Source organism: Oncorhynchus kisutch, linkage group LG22, assembly GCF_002021735.2.
Source record: "Oncorhynchus kisutch isolate 150728-3 linkage group LG22, Okis_V2, whole genome shotgun sequence".
NCBI classification, from domain to species: domain Eukaryota; kingdom Metazoa; phylum Chordata; class Actinopteri; order Salmoniformes; family Salmonidae; genus Oncorhynchus; species Oncorhynchus kisutch.
In genome coordinates this window covers 1401782-1418546 of record NC_034195.2, presented here as the reverse complement: position 1 = coordinate 1418546, position 16765 = coordinate 1401782, and the positions used below count along the sequence as shown (strand labels likewise).

Below are 16765 nucleotides of genomic sequence, written 5' to 3'. Positions count from 1 at the left end.
ATTTCAGAGGCCCGAAAGATTCTGGAGTCATGGACTGAGCCAGGCCATTTTGCCACAACATTGCTGATCACACAGTCAGCATTGCAGACCATCTGAAATCATAAGATGAGGAATATTACACCAATCAATGCACATCACTGGCAATGCAGACTGTTCGTCAATGGACAATATCAAAAAGTTATGTTCACCTGAACATTAATGCTGTGAAAGGATTTCCTATTCACAAAATCGGCCTCATGGGCACCTGAGGGGGCTTTTATCCTTATGTGTGTGCAGTCCACTGCACCAATGACATTGGGGAAACCTGTCACACAAAGTAATGAGTATTCTACTATGTGTTAACAGTTGTCCTGTAATTTGTAGATCCTCTTACCTGCAATCCTATAGAACTCCTCTTTGATGTCACAGAGTCTTCTGTGGCCAGGGAAGGAGATGAAGACATCTGCTAATGCTTTGATAGCCAGACACACACTCCTTATTGTGCGGCAAATTGTGGCCTTGTTCAGCTGTTCTGCATCCCCCACTGAGTACAGGAAGGCTCCACTAGCAAAAAAGCGCAAGGCCACACAAACCATTTGCTCCACACTCAGTGCATGGCTCCGTGCAGTGCGGTGCTTAATCCTGGGACCCAGTAGTCTGCATAGATACCGGATGCCATCTGCAGAAAACCTGTATCTTTCATATAGATGGTCATCAGGGAAGGCCAGTGGGTCCAACCGGTCCCTGAAGACCCTTTCTCGCCTGAAGGCTCTCCTCAGCACAAGTGCTTCTTCATCCACCACATCTCGCACGAATGGGCATGCCATTGTCAGAGCAGAAAGGAACACACAATTTTGGGCCTTCATATAGGCTAGTGGCCACACCTGGTGCTGGGGGGGTGGGCAAAAGAGGGCGATGCCTTATAACGATGACTTGGTTGTACTGATTGCTGGGAAAATAAAAAAAACCTTAGAAAGATGCCACCGTCCTGTGTGCTCACAATAAGAGCTCATATGTCATGGCTCACTTGACTTTACGAGAATATACCTAATTTTTATTTTGAGCTGTGTCATCTTCTTGGAGCTGGGGGAGGAAAGAAAAATAATGATTAATACATTTGTGTTACAGTTAGCATACAGTGTACATTGAAGGCATATCTCACCTCCCTCTCAAGTTTTTTTATTTCAAGGTCCAGTTTCCTAATTGTCCTCTTTTTTATTTCGAACTCCAGTGCAAGATTTTCCATCTTTTTCTTCTTGTACTGAATGTCTATGTCTGCCAGTTCTATTTGGCGCCGGAGGTGGTTGCCATACAACTTTCTGATAGCTTGTGAGCTCTGTGAACACAATACAATTAGCGCAGCTGGAATTTGGCAGGATGTGGTGTCCTTTTATTAATACGCACTATGTTGCCAGGCTGGTTTTCCCACTGTATAGCATCTGGGTCCTGTAAAAGAAATTAGATTTTTTGATTTTGATGAGGACTCCTCACCATTGTAGAGTAAATAGTACTTTCACAGTCTTAACATGATACCTCATGCCTTCTGGAATCCAGAGAGATGGTCTCCTCATCATCGTCTCCATCATGTGCTGTTGCTGCTGCACTGGGGCCTTCACCCTATCACATTTAATCGGATTCATATTGAAGCTAGTAGACAAGACATGCCAGGCCTACAGTATGCCTTTGATGGAGTACTCACTGGATCAGCATCGTCTGGTGCTTGTGCTGGTGGCTCTAACAGGAACACAGTGCTGCCAGACACTGCAAGGCAATAGGTAAACCAAAGTCAGACAGTCCAAATTGATTCAATATGAATGTGGTTGTATCCCATGTAGAGATGGAAGGACATACCTTGAATGAAGCGGGTGGCATCTTGGGAGGAACCTATGCTCGTCTCTTTCCCCCCAGGGATCCCCTCTAAGACGGGCCTGCCTTTATTTAGCTCCAAGGCCATGTCCTCTGCTGGGGTAAGGTCAGCCTTTGGTGACCCACCACCCGTGCCTTGTCTGTGGGTATTCTTTTTCACTGCTAAAACAGTACAGACAATGTGTGAGCAGGCACCTTCTGGGTACAATATATGCTTGTGCTTTGTTAAATATTAGTCAGGGACCATACCATTCTGCAGAATGTTCTTGTATTTGATTTTGACCTGCTGCCATGTCCGTTTTGGCCCGTTCATGTTTAATCTACACACACACACACACACACACATTTAATGGAGTCACACTGCAAAAAATTACTTGGTATTTTTGTCTTGTTTTCAGTAAAAATATAAAAAAATGTATCATAGCTTTATACAGTGTGATGGAGTTACTTTACACAATTTCACTCATATCTGCAGTGCATTTCAATAAAAAATTTAACCGTTTCATAATTACAGTACAACTGCATTTTTGGAGATGTGAATTAAATATTTGAATTGTAATTGTGATGTTTCAGCGGAGCGGTGAGTGTGTAATTGTGCACTACTTACGCATTCAGGCGGTCTGCAATACTTTGCCACGCTTTTTCTCTTTGCTTTATCACTGTGGCGGTGTTGCCTTTCTTCTTAATTATATATTTTACCTCCTCGTATGCCTCCATGAGGATTTGTGCTTCCGACGGGGAAAAGTACGCGGCTCTAGTTGCCATGGTAAATCAGTTAATCTGTGGCGGGGTCTATTTGAGTGAGCCGTGAGCGCGCACCTATCCAGGATTGGTTTCACCTGGCTTAATGAATCCGTGTCTGCTCATCCTGGTTTGGTCTTTGTGCAACCAATTAAGCCTGGACGCACATGTTTTGGCTTCATTGAGCTCAGCTGAGTCATTTATCCCGGATGTCTTAATTCTACTTTTGTGCAACAGGCCCCAGGTCCCTCACCTCCTCCCTGTAGGCTGTCTCGTCGTTGTTTGTAATCAGGCCTACTACTGTTGTGTCGTCTGCAAACTTGATGATTGAGTGGCCACGCAGTCATGGGTTAAATTAATGTTTTAGACGCAAATAACTTTATTTTTATTTGATTGATTTCTAGAACACCTGTTTTGATCAGATTAAATGTATTATGACACCAAAGATTTTTTACATCATAGGGAGGCGACAGACAGTATTTGTGTTCCTTGGATTGTTACTGCGCAAGCGCAATTTCGTGAGTCCTTGGATGATCCGCCTGCTGTAGGTTACGCAGCCTGTAAAGGGACACATACAAAATGCAGAGCTGGAATCAAGTATATCGCACTCTGGCAACGGTAAGGAAAAACAATTCTATGTCAATTAGTTGTTCAAGTTGTCTGGAACAAATATGAGTTAATGCGACATACGTTGGAGAGTTATCTCGGCTGTTTTTCAACGTGATTTATGAATTACAGGCCTTGCTAGCCACCTAGAGTAGCTATGCTCGTAAAACTCTCCAGCTATATACTAGCAGCTAGCTAGCGTTAGCGAGTACACAGTTCGCTAGTTAACTAATGTTAGTTGGCTCTTCCTATATTATATGCCCTCCCAAGCTAGCCTTGCTTGGTGCGTGTCTTGTACATACATTGGCGAACGTTAATGTCATTACAAAATAATCCATCTCAAAGTAAGCTAAATTAGCTAGCTAGCTAGCTAGCTACCACAGTCAACAAGCATCTTCTTGCGAATGACGAAAATGACATTCAGCCCGACAGGCTGACAAGCACGCGAGCCTGTTTGTGGACTGCTACCAATGTTACATCATTGACTGTTAAACTCCAAGCACTCAACTTTGCTTTGTAAAGCTATTTGATTAATCATATAACTGTTGTTAGCCAACAATATTTATTTTATTTTCACCAGTACTTGACAACTAACAGTAGTTAACAAATGTAGCTAGTATTGTAACTACTTCATCCTTCTACGACCGTATAATCATCACATACACTCACTCACTGTAATACTTGCAATCCTGTTCAGATTGCATTGGCCTTTACAGGATTTTTGTCTTGCATTCTAGAGTGCTGAATAAAAAAAACTAAACATTAACTGACTTCTTGACATGGATGACAACTACAACAGCATCACAGCAGAACCATATACAACACAAGCTGACATTAAAGTCCAAATCTGTCTGCTCACTGTCCCAATTTGTGTCCTCTCCTAACACATACAGCGGAGCCACCAACTCCCGAATCGGCTCCAGGGTGCAACTGTTCTCTCCGTCCGAACATATGCTGACAAAGCACAGAGTAAGTCAACGTTCCACTCCAATGTCCAATTAGCTCATCCGAGGTGCTGCTCCTATCCAACTGAATCCCAACATCTACACAAGGTGAATACAGCATGTTCCTCTACAACTTGTTGCCACTTCTGATAAACATGTTCTTTGCACTCCTACAGTTGATGCTGACGTCACAGTGGTGGGCTCTGGTCCTGGTGGATATGTTGCCGCAATCAAAGCAACCCAGCTTGGTTTCAAGGTAAAAATTAGGCCGCATTAGTCGAATGTTCGCTCCCGTCCGCACAGGGCTCTGCGCACCTCTCTGGAAAAGTGAGATTTCGGCGTTTGTGCTGAGGTGCCGTCGAGCGGACATTTTGATATTTGATCTTTTTGTTCAAGCGGAACTAGCCGAAGGTGTAATATACGGCTTAACCCTTTATTAGTAGTGATGCCCATCTTGTCGTCATTGTTCACCAACTTTGTTTTCTACTACAGACGGTGTGTGTGGAAAAGAATCCCACCCTAGGCGGGACTTGTTTGAATGTCGGCTGTATCCCCTCAAAGGTAAACATTGGGAATGAGGGGGTTCATAGAACATTTGCTAGGTCTTATTGCGCAACACTGTGACTGTGCAACTTCGTCTTTGTGAGTTGTTGAATGATGTAGCATGTTTGTCTCCCTTGTCCCTTTGTATAGGCCCTGCTGAACAACTCATATCTGTACCACCAGGCCCATGGCAAAGACTTCGAAAGCAGGGGCATTGAAAGTAAGGGTCCACATCAGCTAGAGCATTGGTCACCAGCAGCCTGGTCCTAGAGAGCTGAAGGGTGTGGACAGGCTTTCACTCCAGTCAAGTCTTTGGGGATGCCAGCAACAAACATTTACTTGAGACTCTTGCTCTCTCTCTCTGTGCCAGTCTCAGGGATCACATTGAACCTGGAGAAGATGATGTCACAGAAGAGTGGTGCGGTCAAAGCACTGACAGGAGGCATTGCACATTTATTCAAACAGAACAAGGTGAGGTCTCAACTTTATAGTTCCTCCCTACATTGTAAGAGCGATGCCTAGTTCACTCTAGCCTCTGTCAGAAAGAGGCTAAAAGAAGGTGGAGGGTATCCAAGCCGTTTCCCATCGGTTGGAATCGGCACGTTCAGAGGCAGAGAATCTAAACCGAAAGCCAATCATTTTCAATGGTGCCCATGGGGGGGTAGTCTCATTACAACAAAAAAATGAATAGCCATCAAAAAATATATATAGCATGCCAGCACCGTAAATGAGCTACATTCGGGATATTTTGCGCTTCTGAAGAGGGATGGAAGGGGTGGTTGTTTTTGAAAAATCGTGTCTTCTCACAGCCAATCAGTGCTCCACTCACACCTATTTTTACAATATGAATTTCACTCAAATTACACATTTGGCTAACTTTATGGATAAATGGCAACATCTAGGCAGCTAATCAAGACAGCATCTGGAAATATGGGTTAGTTAGTGAGATTTCACCTCAGCAGGATTATAAGCTTGAAACTTCAGCAGCCTGTTTTGACTATCTTCTTTAAATGGAGGTGGCCATCTATGGACATTACATTGTCAATGGACTTGGGTCTTTTTCCTGTACACCCTTGTAATTTGAATCCATCACTAAGTTTGATACCAGTGCAAGCTGTTTTGATGCTTCCCCTTGGATTCTTTGTTCCAGAGTTTGTTATGAACTTGACCCTGTCTTTAATTGATGATGTAATGTGGCGGTTTCCCCTCAGGTAACGCACGTGAACGGCTTTGGGAGGATTACAGGCAAGAACCAGGTGACGGCCACGGCCGAGGACGGCAGTGAGCAGGTCATCAACAGCAATAATATCCTCATAGCCACCGGCTCCGAGGTCACGCCCTTCCCCGGGATTGAGGCACGTTGATGTACTACAGTACTAGTTTGTAGCAGATGACCAGCTGTTAGTTAACACATGTCAAAGCTGAGTCCTAACTCTCCTAACCCCTGTGCTGTCAGGTTGATGAGGACACTGTGGTGTCCTCCACGGGAGCCCTGGATCTGAAGAAGGTCCCTGAGCAGCTCATCGTCATCGGCGCCGGAGTCATCGGGGTGGAGCTGGTGAGGGACGACACACGCACACACATACACACGATTTACAGCATGGTCTGTAAAGAGTAAGTGGTGGTATGAGGATTCCAACTCTTGGGGGACACCTAAGGTCCAGTCTAACATCCTGTTTGGCTTCTCGTTCTCCAGGGGTCAGTATGGCAGCGTCTGGGCTCCAATGTGACAGCGGTGGAGTTCCTGGGCCACGTGGGCGGCATGGGCATCGACATGGAGATCTCCAAGAACTTCCAGCGCATCCTGCAGAAGCAGGGTATTAAGTTCAAGCTGGGCACTAAGGTCATGGGTGCAATCAAGAGGCCCGACGGCAAGATCGATGTGGCGTGAGTTCCATCCCCCGGTGGTGTATGTGTGTATATAGGGTGGATCTAGCTTTGAATGGACAAAATCACTAAGGTGAATGTCTATAGTTAAAAATCAGTAGGTATGACCCAAACGTAACTGTGTGTTCTTGCCTCCAGCGTGGAGGCGGCTGCCGGCGGGAAGAACGAGACTCTGACGTGTGACGTGCTGCTGGTGTGTATCGGCAGACGGCCCTTCACCAGGAACCTGGGCCTGGAGAACGTGGGCCTGGAGCTGGACAACAGGGGACGCATACCTGTCAACAACCGCTTCCAGACTAAAGTACCCAGGTAGACCTAAACTACCACACCCCTCTGTTATATTCAACACCTGCTTTTTCAATGCACACCTATATTCCAACCACCTCTCACCAAGGTCTCTTTCAAAAGGCACTAAATGTGATACCGCAATCTTTCCTTCCCATTTATTCTATCTCCCGCTGTAGTATCTATGCCATTGGTGATGTGATTGCCGGGCCCATGCTGGCACACAAGGCGGAGGACGAGGGCATCATCTGCGTGGAGGGCATGGCTGGGGGTGGCGTGCACATCGACTACAACTGTGTCCCCTCTGTTGTCTACACACACCCCGAGGTGGCATGGGTGGGGAAGACTGAGGAGCAGCTCAAAGAGGAGGTGATACACACGTCTCCCCAAACAAACACCCATAGTTTTGACCAAATTAAGTAGAGGAACCTGGCTTTTATATATAATATAATCACTGGATCAATGCTTTTGTTTGGATATCAGCTGCCAAAATGTTGATTTGTGATTTAAAAATACACTGAACAAAAATATAAAACGCAACATGTAAAGTGTTGGTTTCATGAGCTGAAATTAAAGATCCCAGAAATATTCCATACGCACAATCTTATTTCTCCTTTGCCAAGATAACCCATCTCCCTGACAGGTGTGGCATATCACAAAGCTGATTAAACAGCATGACCATTACATAGGTGCATCTTGTGCTGGGGACAATAAAGGGCCACTCTAAAACTGCACATTTTAGAGTGGCCCTTAATCACACAACATGATGCCAAAGATGTCAAGTTTTGAGGGATTGTGCAATTGGCATGCTAACTGCAGGAATGTCCACCAGAGCTGTTGCCAGACTTGACTATTCATTTCTCTATTATATTGAAATCCCTGCAGGTTTAAGAGTTGGCCACAAGGTGGCGATACTCTTCCCCAAATTGTTGACTTTCCAAAGGAGCCAAAGTCTCTCAAAGCATCACACATATACTATCAACACAGAAGAGTGACCATAAAGCATTAACAGTAACCTCAACTCTACTTCGCAGGGCATCCCATACAAGGTGGGCAAGTTCCCATTTGCCGCCAACAGTCGAGCCAAGACCAACGCAGACACTGATGGCCTGGTGAAGATCCTCGGCCACAAGGAGACAGACCGGATATTGGGCGCTCACATCCTGGGCTGTGTGAGTCATGCTACCTCTGTGCTCCTTAACAGATGAAAATGTGGGCTATAGCGTATGAAGTTGTATGCTAACTATGGTGACCTTTGACCCTTGTCTAGGGGGCAGGAGAGATTATCAACGAGGCGACGCTCGCCATGGAGTACGGCGCGTCCTGCGAGGACGTCGCCAGAGTTTGCCACGCCCATCCCGTGAGTTTAACACACACACACACACGACAGAGGCATGATCAAATACTCATTCATACATTTATTTTATTTATCTGTTATTTTACCAGGTAAGTTGACTGAGAACACGTTTTCATTTGCAGCAATGACCTGGGGAATAGCTACAGGGGAGAGGAGGGGGTGAATGAGGCAGTTGTAAACTGGGGATTATTAGGTGACCGTGATGGTTTGAGGGCCAGATTGGGAATTTAGCCAGGACACCGGGGTTAACACCCCTACTCTTACATGCATACAACATGTCATGTTGTAGAACAATGCAAGTTCAACAATGCCATTGATATGTGGTATTTACTAATATTTCAAATGGGAGATACTTTTTTGTAAAACAATCACTGGGTGAGCCGTCATACCCATCGTAGAACAGGGGTTGGCTGGTCAGTCAAATTGATATTTAAGATACTATTAACATGGACCATCAAGCTATTTGATTATCTATTTTAGGACACTTGGGGGTAGGCCTATTAGGGGAAAAAATGTGATGACTCTTTAGAATCTGACCTTAATGCCATGATCTCAATAAGTTATAGCACAGGAGATGGCAAATCAGGTAATGGCAAATTTCAGTCTGAAGGAAGTATGCTTTGGAGTGATTGAAATGTATTGGGACGTTCAGGAAAACATCAGGGATGAATAAACAATCTATTTATTTATTTTATTTCACCTTTATTTAACCAGGTAGGCAAGTTGAGAACAAGTTCTCATTTGCGACCTGGCCAAGATAAAGCAAAGCAATTCGACACACACAACAACAGAGTTACACATGGAATAAACAAAACATACAGTAGAACAAAAGAAAACTAAAAGTCTATATACAGTGAGTGCAAATGAGGTAAGTTTAAGGAAATAAATAGGCCATGGTGGCGAAGTAATTACAATATAGCAATTAAACACTGGAATGGTAGATCGGCAGATTCCGTTCTCAGTTATTCTGTGCAGATTCATCTCCAATTTCTAACAAATCCTGCGCAGCTTGTATCATAGGTGAAAACATGCTCCAGTCTTCGCTTTTAGGGTCTTAGTCTGTAATAGATTCAACCGTTCAAGATCTGGAGGTAAATTTGTGGGAAGAAAACGATTTGCCAGGATCGCTAGAAACGGTTTTACTGCGCCGTTTGTCCCAGCCGCTAGTAAGGTTATGCACATAACCACGGTTCTGAAGTGCAGCATTCAACTGACTGAGGAAGACAACACATTCTTTCATATTATTACTGCGAGCAGCACAATAACTAATATAGGGCCTAGCCACAATGTCATTCAAATGCGCACACATCCACATTTGTGGAACCACACCACCAACCTGTCAATCTAACCTCCTCTTCCATCCATCCCTCTCTTCCAGACTGTGTCCGAGGCCTTCAGAGAAGCAAACCTCGCAGCCTCCTTCGGGAAAGCTATCAACTTTTAACTGCCGTCTTCGCTCACACAGCTGTGTACATAACCGTTCTGTCCACGACGTCCCCAAACCAGAAATCTGTCCACAAGCAACGCACACCCTCTAGGAGGGGGACACGGAATGTACCGTGACCCCTCAACTCCAATTAAGGGACTCCTTTGTATACATACATAGAAAACAGACACACCTTGTATCACATTAAGTATGTAATTTAAATGTTGTCAATAAAGGGGTTTGGGTGGTAAAAACAGACTGGAGATAAAGTCTTTTTGACTTTCTACATTGGTGTCTTGGGTGTTGCACTCAAGGTTTGCTGCTATATCAAATAGCTACCTATATATGTATATATATGTGTGTTAGTCGTAGTGTATCTAGCATTTTTCGAACACCACTTTCTTATTAGTACAGTGCTCAGATGTATATTCATAGGTTGGTATTGGGTGGAATACAGCTGTTTTTAACAATAAGAGATGAGTCATGACTGAATATTTTTAAAGACTGAGGCAAAACTACTTTTCAATCGGAGTAAAGAGGTTGGAAAGTCCAAAGCAGCAACTCGCTTGTATGAATTTCAATACTTATTCAAATATGTATTGTCTGTGTGTATACGTTCTTGCTTAACTCCGAGCTCTACAAAACCAATAAAATGTAGTAACGTTTCAAGTCTAGTGGTGTGTGATGCATTGAAGTGGTCTTCAGTGCAATGTGTGGAACAGCAGAGGGACCTATACCAACTACTTCAGTAAGATGTGACTTCCTCTCCATCTTCATGCATTTGGAGTCACTGTACGCCAGGTGACCGCAGTAGTGGTAGTCTGCTAAAGGGTTTTCCTAGACACAGATCAAGCCTTCTGGACTTAATAGCATGGTCAATGATTTAGCCAGATAACTCTAAAACAACCAGGAATAATTACTGCAACAGGGAGCCCCATTAAATAGTTTTCCCTAATTAGTATTTTGACCGATCTGATGTGACTGGTCAAAAGACCAATGGGTGGGAAAAAAGATCAGAATAGGGCTGCCTGTGTAAATGCAGCCTTAGCTGGCTAACTCATTGATCCTGCTTTGCTGTACAGCCACCCCTCAAGACTAGGGGGGTAGATTGACGGAAGTCTCAATGCCATTTTCTGCATTTCCAATTCCCCATACATTTTTTTGGTAAATATATTACATTTTTACAGACACTATTTTACATTGGTGCCCCCCCCCCCCCTTCAGCACTCCTCCCATTTATCTCTGAACACCATCCCGTTTAGATTTTTATTAGCCATATATTTTTCAACTGTGGTGTAATGTTTCACAAAAGTCCTGAACCTTTTTATTCTCATAGTTTCTACAGATTGTAAAGTAAAGAATGTTTAGCTAAGAGTATATTATTGATCGATTGACTATGACTTTTCAAATCACCCAGCAGTGCTATTTGCAGAGTTGGCTCCATGTAAATGTTGTAATTCTTCAGCCTTTCTGGAACTTTAGACCAAATACAAGCTATGCATGGAAAGTACCAAAACAAGTGATCTAATGGTTGTATCCCCCATATAAACTGAACAAATCTATAAATGCAACAGGTAAAGTGTTGGTCCCATGAGCTGAAATAAAAGATCCCAGAAATGTTCCAATCTCACAAAAATTGTATAATTTTGTGTACAAATTTGTTTTCATCCGTTAGTGAGCATTTCTCCTTTGCCAAGATAATCCATCCACTTGACAGGTGTGGCATATCAAGAAGCTGGTCATTACACAAGTGCACCTTGTGCTGGGGGACAATAAAAGGCCACTAAAATGTGAATTTTTGTCAGGCAACACAATGCCACAGATGTTTTGAGGGAGCGTGCAATTGGAATGCTAACTGCTCAAATGTCCAACAGAGTTGTTGCCAGAGAAGGTCATTTTGGAGAATTTAGCAGTACGTCCAACCGGCCTCACAATCGCAGACCACATGTAACCACGCCAGCCCATGACCTCCACATCTGGCATCTTCTGAGACCAGCCACCCGGACAGCTGATGAAATTCAGAAGTATTTCTGTCTGTAATAAAGCCCTTTTGTAAAGGAATAACTCCTTCTGATTGGCTGGGCAGGGGCTCAGCCATGGGTGGCCATCGTGAAAGCCATAGATTAGGGTCTCATGAATTTACTTCAATTGACTGATTACTTTATATGAACTGTACCAGTCAAAAGTTTGGACACACCTACTCATTCACAGGGTTTTCTTTATTTTGACAATTTTCTACATTGTAGAAGACATCAAAACTATGAAATAACACACATGGAATCATGTAGTAACCCAAAAAAGTGTTAAACAAATAGATTAGATTCATCAAAGTAGCCACCTTTTGCCTATGACAGGTTTGTACACTCTTGGTATTCTCTCAACCATCTTCATGAGGTGACCTGGAATGCATTTCAATTAACATGTGTGCCGTGTTAAAAGTTAATTTGTGGAATTTCCTTCTTAATGTGTTTGAGCATATATATATATTTATATAAACAAAAAAGAAACATCCTCTCACTGTCAACTGCGTTTACTTAATATGTGTAAATATTTGTATGAACATAAGATTCAACAACTGAGACAAACTGAACAAGTTCCACAGACATGTGACTAACAGAAATAGAATAATGTGTCTCTGAACAAAGGGAGGGGTCAAAATCAAAAGTGACAGTCAGTATCTGTTGTGGCCACCAGCTGCATTAAGTACTGCAGTGCATCTCCTCAATGTCCAAAAGGCATGGTGTCACGCAGATGAGCAGGGACCCTGGGCATCTTCCTTTTGGTGTTTTTCAGAGTCAGTAGAAAGGCCTCTTTAGTGTTTTCATAACTGTGACCTTGCCTACCGTCTGTAAATCAAATCAAATTTATTTATATAGCCCTTCGTACATCAGCTGATATCTCAAAGTGCTGTACAGAAACCCAGCCTAAAACCCCAAACAGCAAGCAATGCAGGTGTAGAAGCACGGTGGCTAGGAAAAACTCCCTAGAAAGGCCAATACCTAGGAAGAAACCTAGAGAGGAACCAGGCTATGTGGGGTGGCCAGTCCTCTTCTGGCTGTGCCGGGTGGAGATTATAACAGAACATGGTCAAGATGTTCAATGTTCATAAATGACCAGCATGGTCGAATAATAATAAGGCAGAACAGTTGAAACTAGAGCAGCAGCACAGTCAGGTGGAAGTTGAAACTGGAGCAGCAGCACAGTCAGGTGGAAGTTGAAACTGGAGCAGCAGCATGGCCAGGTAGACTGGGGACAGCAAGGAGTCATCATGTCAGGTAGTCCTGGGGCATGGTCCTAGGGCTCAGGTCAGTTGAAACTGGAACAGCAGCATGGCCAGGTGGACTGGGGACAGCAAGGAGTCATCATGTCAGGTAGTCCTGGGGCATGGTCCTAGGGCTCAGGTCCTCCGAGAGAGAGAAAGAAAGAGAGAAGGAGAGAATTAGAGAACGCACACTTAGATTCACACAGGACACCGAATAGGACAGGAGAAGTACTCCAGATATAACAAACTGACCCCAGCCCCCCGACACATAAACTACTGCAGCATAAATACTGGAGGCTGAGACAGGAGGGGTCAGGAGACACTGTGGCCCCATCCGAGGACACCCCCGGACAGGGCCAAACAGGAAGGATATAACCCCACCCACTTTGCCAAAGCACAGCCCCCACACCACTAGAGGGATATCTTCAACCACCAACTTACCATCCTGAGACAAGGCTGAGTATAGCCCACAAAGATCTCCGCCACGGCACAACCCAAGGGGGGGGGGCGCCAACCCAGACAGGATGACCACAACAGTGAATCAACCCACTCAGGTGACGCACCCCCTCCAGGGACGGCATGAGAGAGCCCCAGCAAGCCAGTGACTCAGCCCCTGTAATAGGGTTAGAGGCAGAGAATCCCAGTGGAAAGAGGGGAACCGGCCAGGCAGAGACAGCAAGGGCGGTTCGTTGCTCCAGAGCCTTTCCGTTCACCTTCCCACTCCTGGGCCAGACTACACTCAATCATATGACCCACTGAAGAGATGAGTCTTCAGTAAAGACTTAAAGGTTGAGACCGAGTTTGCGTCTCTGACATGGGTAGGCAGACCGTTCCATAAAAATGGAGCTCTATAGGAGAAAGCCCTGCCTCCAGCTGTTTGCTTAGAAATTCTAGGGACAATTAGGAGGCCTGCGTCTTGTGACCGTAGCGTACGTATAGGTATGTACGGCAGGACCAAATCAGAGAGATAGGTAGGAGCAAGCCCATGTAATGCTTTGTAGGTTAGCAGTAAAACCTTGAAATCAGCCCTTGCTTTGACAGGAAGCCAGTGTAGAGAGGCTAGCACTGGAGTAATATGATCAAATTTTTTGGTTCTAGTCAGGATTCTAGCAGCCGTGTAAGATGTGTCTTAACAACCGTTCCACAGGTGCATGTTCATTAATTGTTTACGGTTCATTGAACAAGCATGGGAAACAGTGTTTAAACACTTTACAATGAAGATCTGTGAAGTTATTTGGATTTTTATGAAATATCTTTGAAAGACAGGGTCCTGAAAAAAGGGACATTTCTTTTTTTGCTGAGTTAATATATAACATTCTATTGGTTGGTGAGGCACCCATGCTCAGGAGGAATGACAGTGGTCTTTCTGAGTGCAACTCGCTCAGTAGACTGGGGATGGTGGATGGCATGGTGCTGGTACCTGGAGCGGTTACCTCTCATTGAAGCTCTGAACGAGGCAGGGCTTGGGGACCTGGAGCATTGTCTACGGAAATGCCCCTCCCCACATTGGTAACAGGTGGCTCTGTTAGGACAGGCAAACGCCTGTGTTCCGGTAACACAGGAACGTGAACGTAAGCATCTTTTTAGGTCCAGGGATGTGAACCACTCCCCTGCGGATACAGTATGGAGAACATTGACCGTCCACAACATGTAAAAGGGGAGAACTTTTGGGAAAGCATTGAACCATTTTAAATCCAGAACTGGACGGAATCAGGACATTGGTTGAGTAAAAGCCACCTGCTGTTCTGATGCTTTTACTCTTTTGATCGCACCCTTCCCCAGGGGAGATGTAATCTCCTGGTTGATGGTGCAAGCTTTCAGGGGTTCTGTGACTGAAGTCATTCTGATCCCTGAGAATGGTGGGGGCCGGTGTCGGAACTGCAGCCTGTACCCTTGTGAGAGGGTCATCACCACCCATGGGTCTGAGGAGTGGGATGCCCAGTAGGTCAGTTGCTGCTTGGTAAATCAGCCAACGGCCAACCCCCGCCATTCAGTTTCTGGGGGGGCTGACCACGACCACGGCCTGCCATTGGTTTCTGGGGGGGTTGACCACGACCACGGCCTGCCATTGGTTTCGTGGGCTTTCCCTCTTGTGGTGGGTCTGGGTGGGTCCTGGCGAATAACGGCAGACGCTGTCAAAGGCAGCAGGGGTCAGAAAGGGCTTTACGCAGGTGGCATACACATAGGCAGGTGAGGCACAGGTCATGACCATCGTCTACTTATAGTTCAGCGCCACAAGAGGAGCAGCCATGCATGCCTAGCATCATGGGAATGCCAGGGGCACACTCCAACACTCAGGCATAATTTACAAAGGGAAGCATGTCTGTTTAGTGAGTCCATTTAGTGAGTATTTTTACTTAATTACTTTACACCACTGTAGACACTTATCTTGGGTTCAATATGTGTTTCGGTAGCCTGGTCCCAGATCTGTTTGTGTGACAAGGAGCTGACAGGATAACACAAACATATCTGGGACCAGGCTAGAGTTTCTGTGTGTTCACAACATTCACAATGGTTGTTAGAAGCTCCAATGTGAAAGTAGATTTAGATCTTGGTCACACTTTCAATTAATTTGCCCATATTTGTAGTGTTTTACTGCTCTATGTAACTTAACAGAAGTATCTAATATTAAACTAGATCCCTGTTTGTCTTTAAATTAGACATCACACAAAATATTATAAAAAATATTTTAGCTTGCTCTGTCTGCTGAAACTTTTATCCAATGCTGGTGGCTTCATTAAGGCACTTCACTTGATGTAGTCAGAAAAACTGGTTTGCTGTCTTCTCTACTGATACATAGTGCTGAGTTATTTGTGCTTTTTGAGGTTGGTTCAGATTCAATAATTTTTTTAAACACCCTGAAACTACTTCCTACGGCTATGTTCTATGTCACCTCACTGTCTGCATTATTCTTGAGTAGAATAAATAAACTCAGACCAAGACAAGTAAATGACCAATGGATTATTGTAATTGTAGTTAATTACCAAATGTGCAGAATATTGGTCTGTTGGAAACTACAACTCCCTACTACATAGCACAGTTCAGGCTGGATCTTTATCTCTAGAGAAACTATGCGATGTGCGCATTGAGTTCACAAAATATATATTTTTAAGCGAAATGGAATTCAAATCATTGAACTGATGTCAGTCAGTTGTTGTTTAAAAGTTGTTTAAAAAATGAAAAGTTGTTTAAAAAACGATTATCTGTTTTTTACATATAGTGTAATGTAGATTATCAGTATTATCATAAATCATTACCTCTCCCTCTCTTTCTTGCTATTTGCCCCCAGACCATTGGCTCAAAAGTGGACGGTGACGCTCTTCTTGGGCACATGTCTCCTTTACTGTGCCAGGATGGCCATGCCAATCTGTGCTGTCAACATGGCCACCACATTTGGCTGGAGCAAGACGCAGTCGGGTGTGGTAATGGGGGGCTTCTTTTGGGGTTACTGCTTCACTCAGGTGCTGGGAGGTCATGTCAGCGACAGGTGGGTCAACCTCTGGTGGTCTGAATGAGAGAAACAATGGCTACCTATTGGGATTGGGATTTGTATTATTTGAGCTTGAGTGATTGCCTGTTATATAATGTCCATGTTAGAAGCTGGAAATCACATTTCTTGTGTGCTGTGAAGACTGCTCTGTCTCTGCTCATGATTGTTTGTTTTGCCAGAATTGGTGGTGAACGGGTCCTACTTCTTGCCACTACATCCTGGGCTTCCATTACAGCATGCACCCCTCTGTTGGCACAACTCGGCATCAGTTCCCTCACCTCCATGACGGTGGCCAGATTCCTTATGGGGCTATTACAAGGTGAGAGGGTGGAAACATAGAAAGTCTCTACCCTCTGTCTCCTCTTTTGGAATGGTTTGG

The 16765-nt window shown here is 44.4% G+C and overlaps 1 protein-coding gene across 1 annotated transcript; it reads left to right on the top strand.

The window, feature by feature from the left end:
• Positions 1-2828: 2828 nt before the first annotated feature.
• Positions 2829-10300, top strand: LOC109867126 (dihydrolipoyl dehydrogenase, mitochondrial-like). Its single transcript, XM_020456065.2, has 14 exons — positions 2829-3204; positions 4086-4161; positions 4313-4392; positions 4629-4697; positions 4830-4899; positions 5050-5150; positions 5891-6034; positions 6136-6237; positions 6376-6566; positions 6705-6875; positions 7031-7220; positions 7886-8023; positions 8122-8211; positions 9587-10300. The coding sequence occupies exons 1-14, from the start codon at positions 3166-3168 to the stop codon at positions 9650-9652; spliced, it is 1527 nt and encodes a 508-aa protein (XP_020311654.1). The 5' UTR covers positions 2829-3165; the 3' UTR covers positions 9653-10300.
• Positions 10301-16765: the final 6465 nt, after the last annotated feature.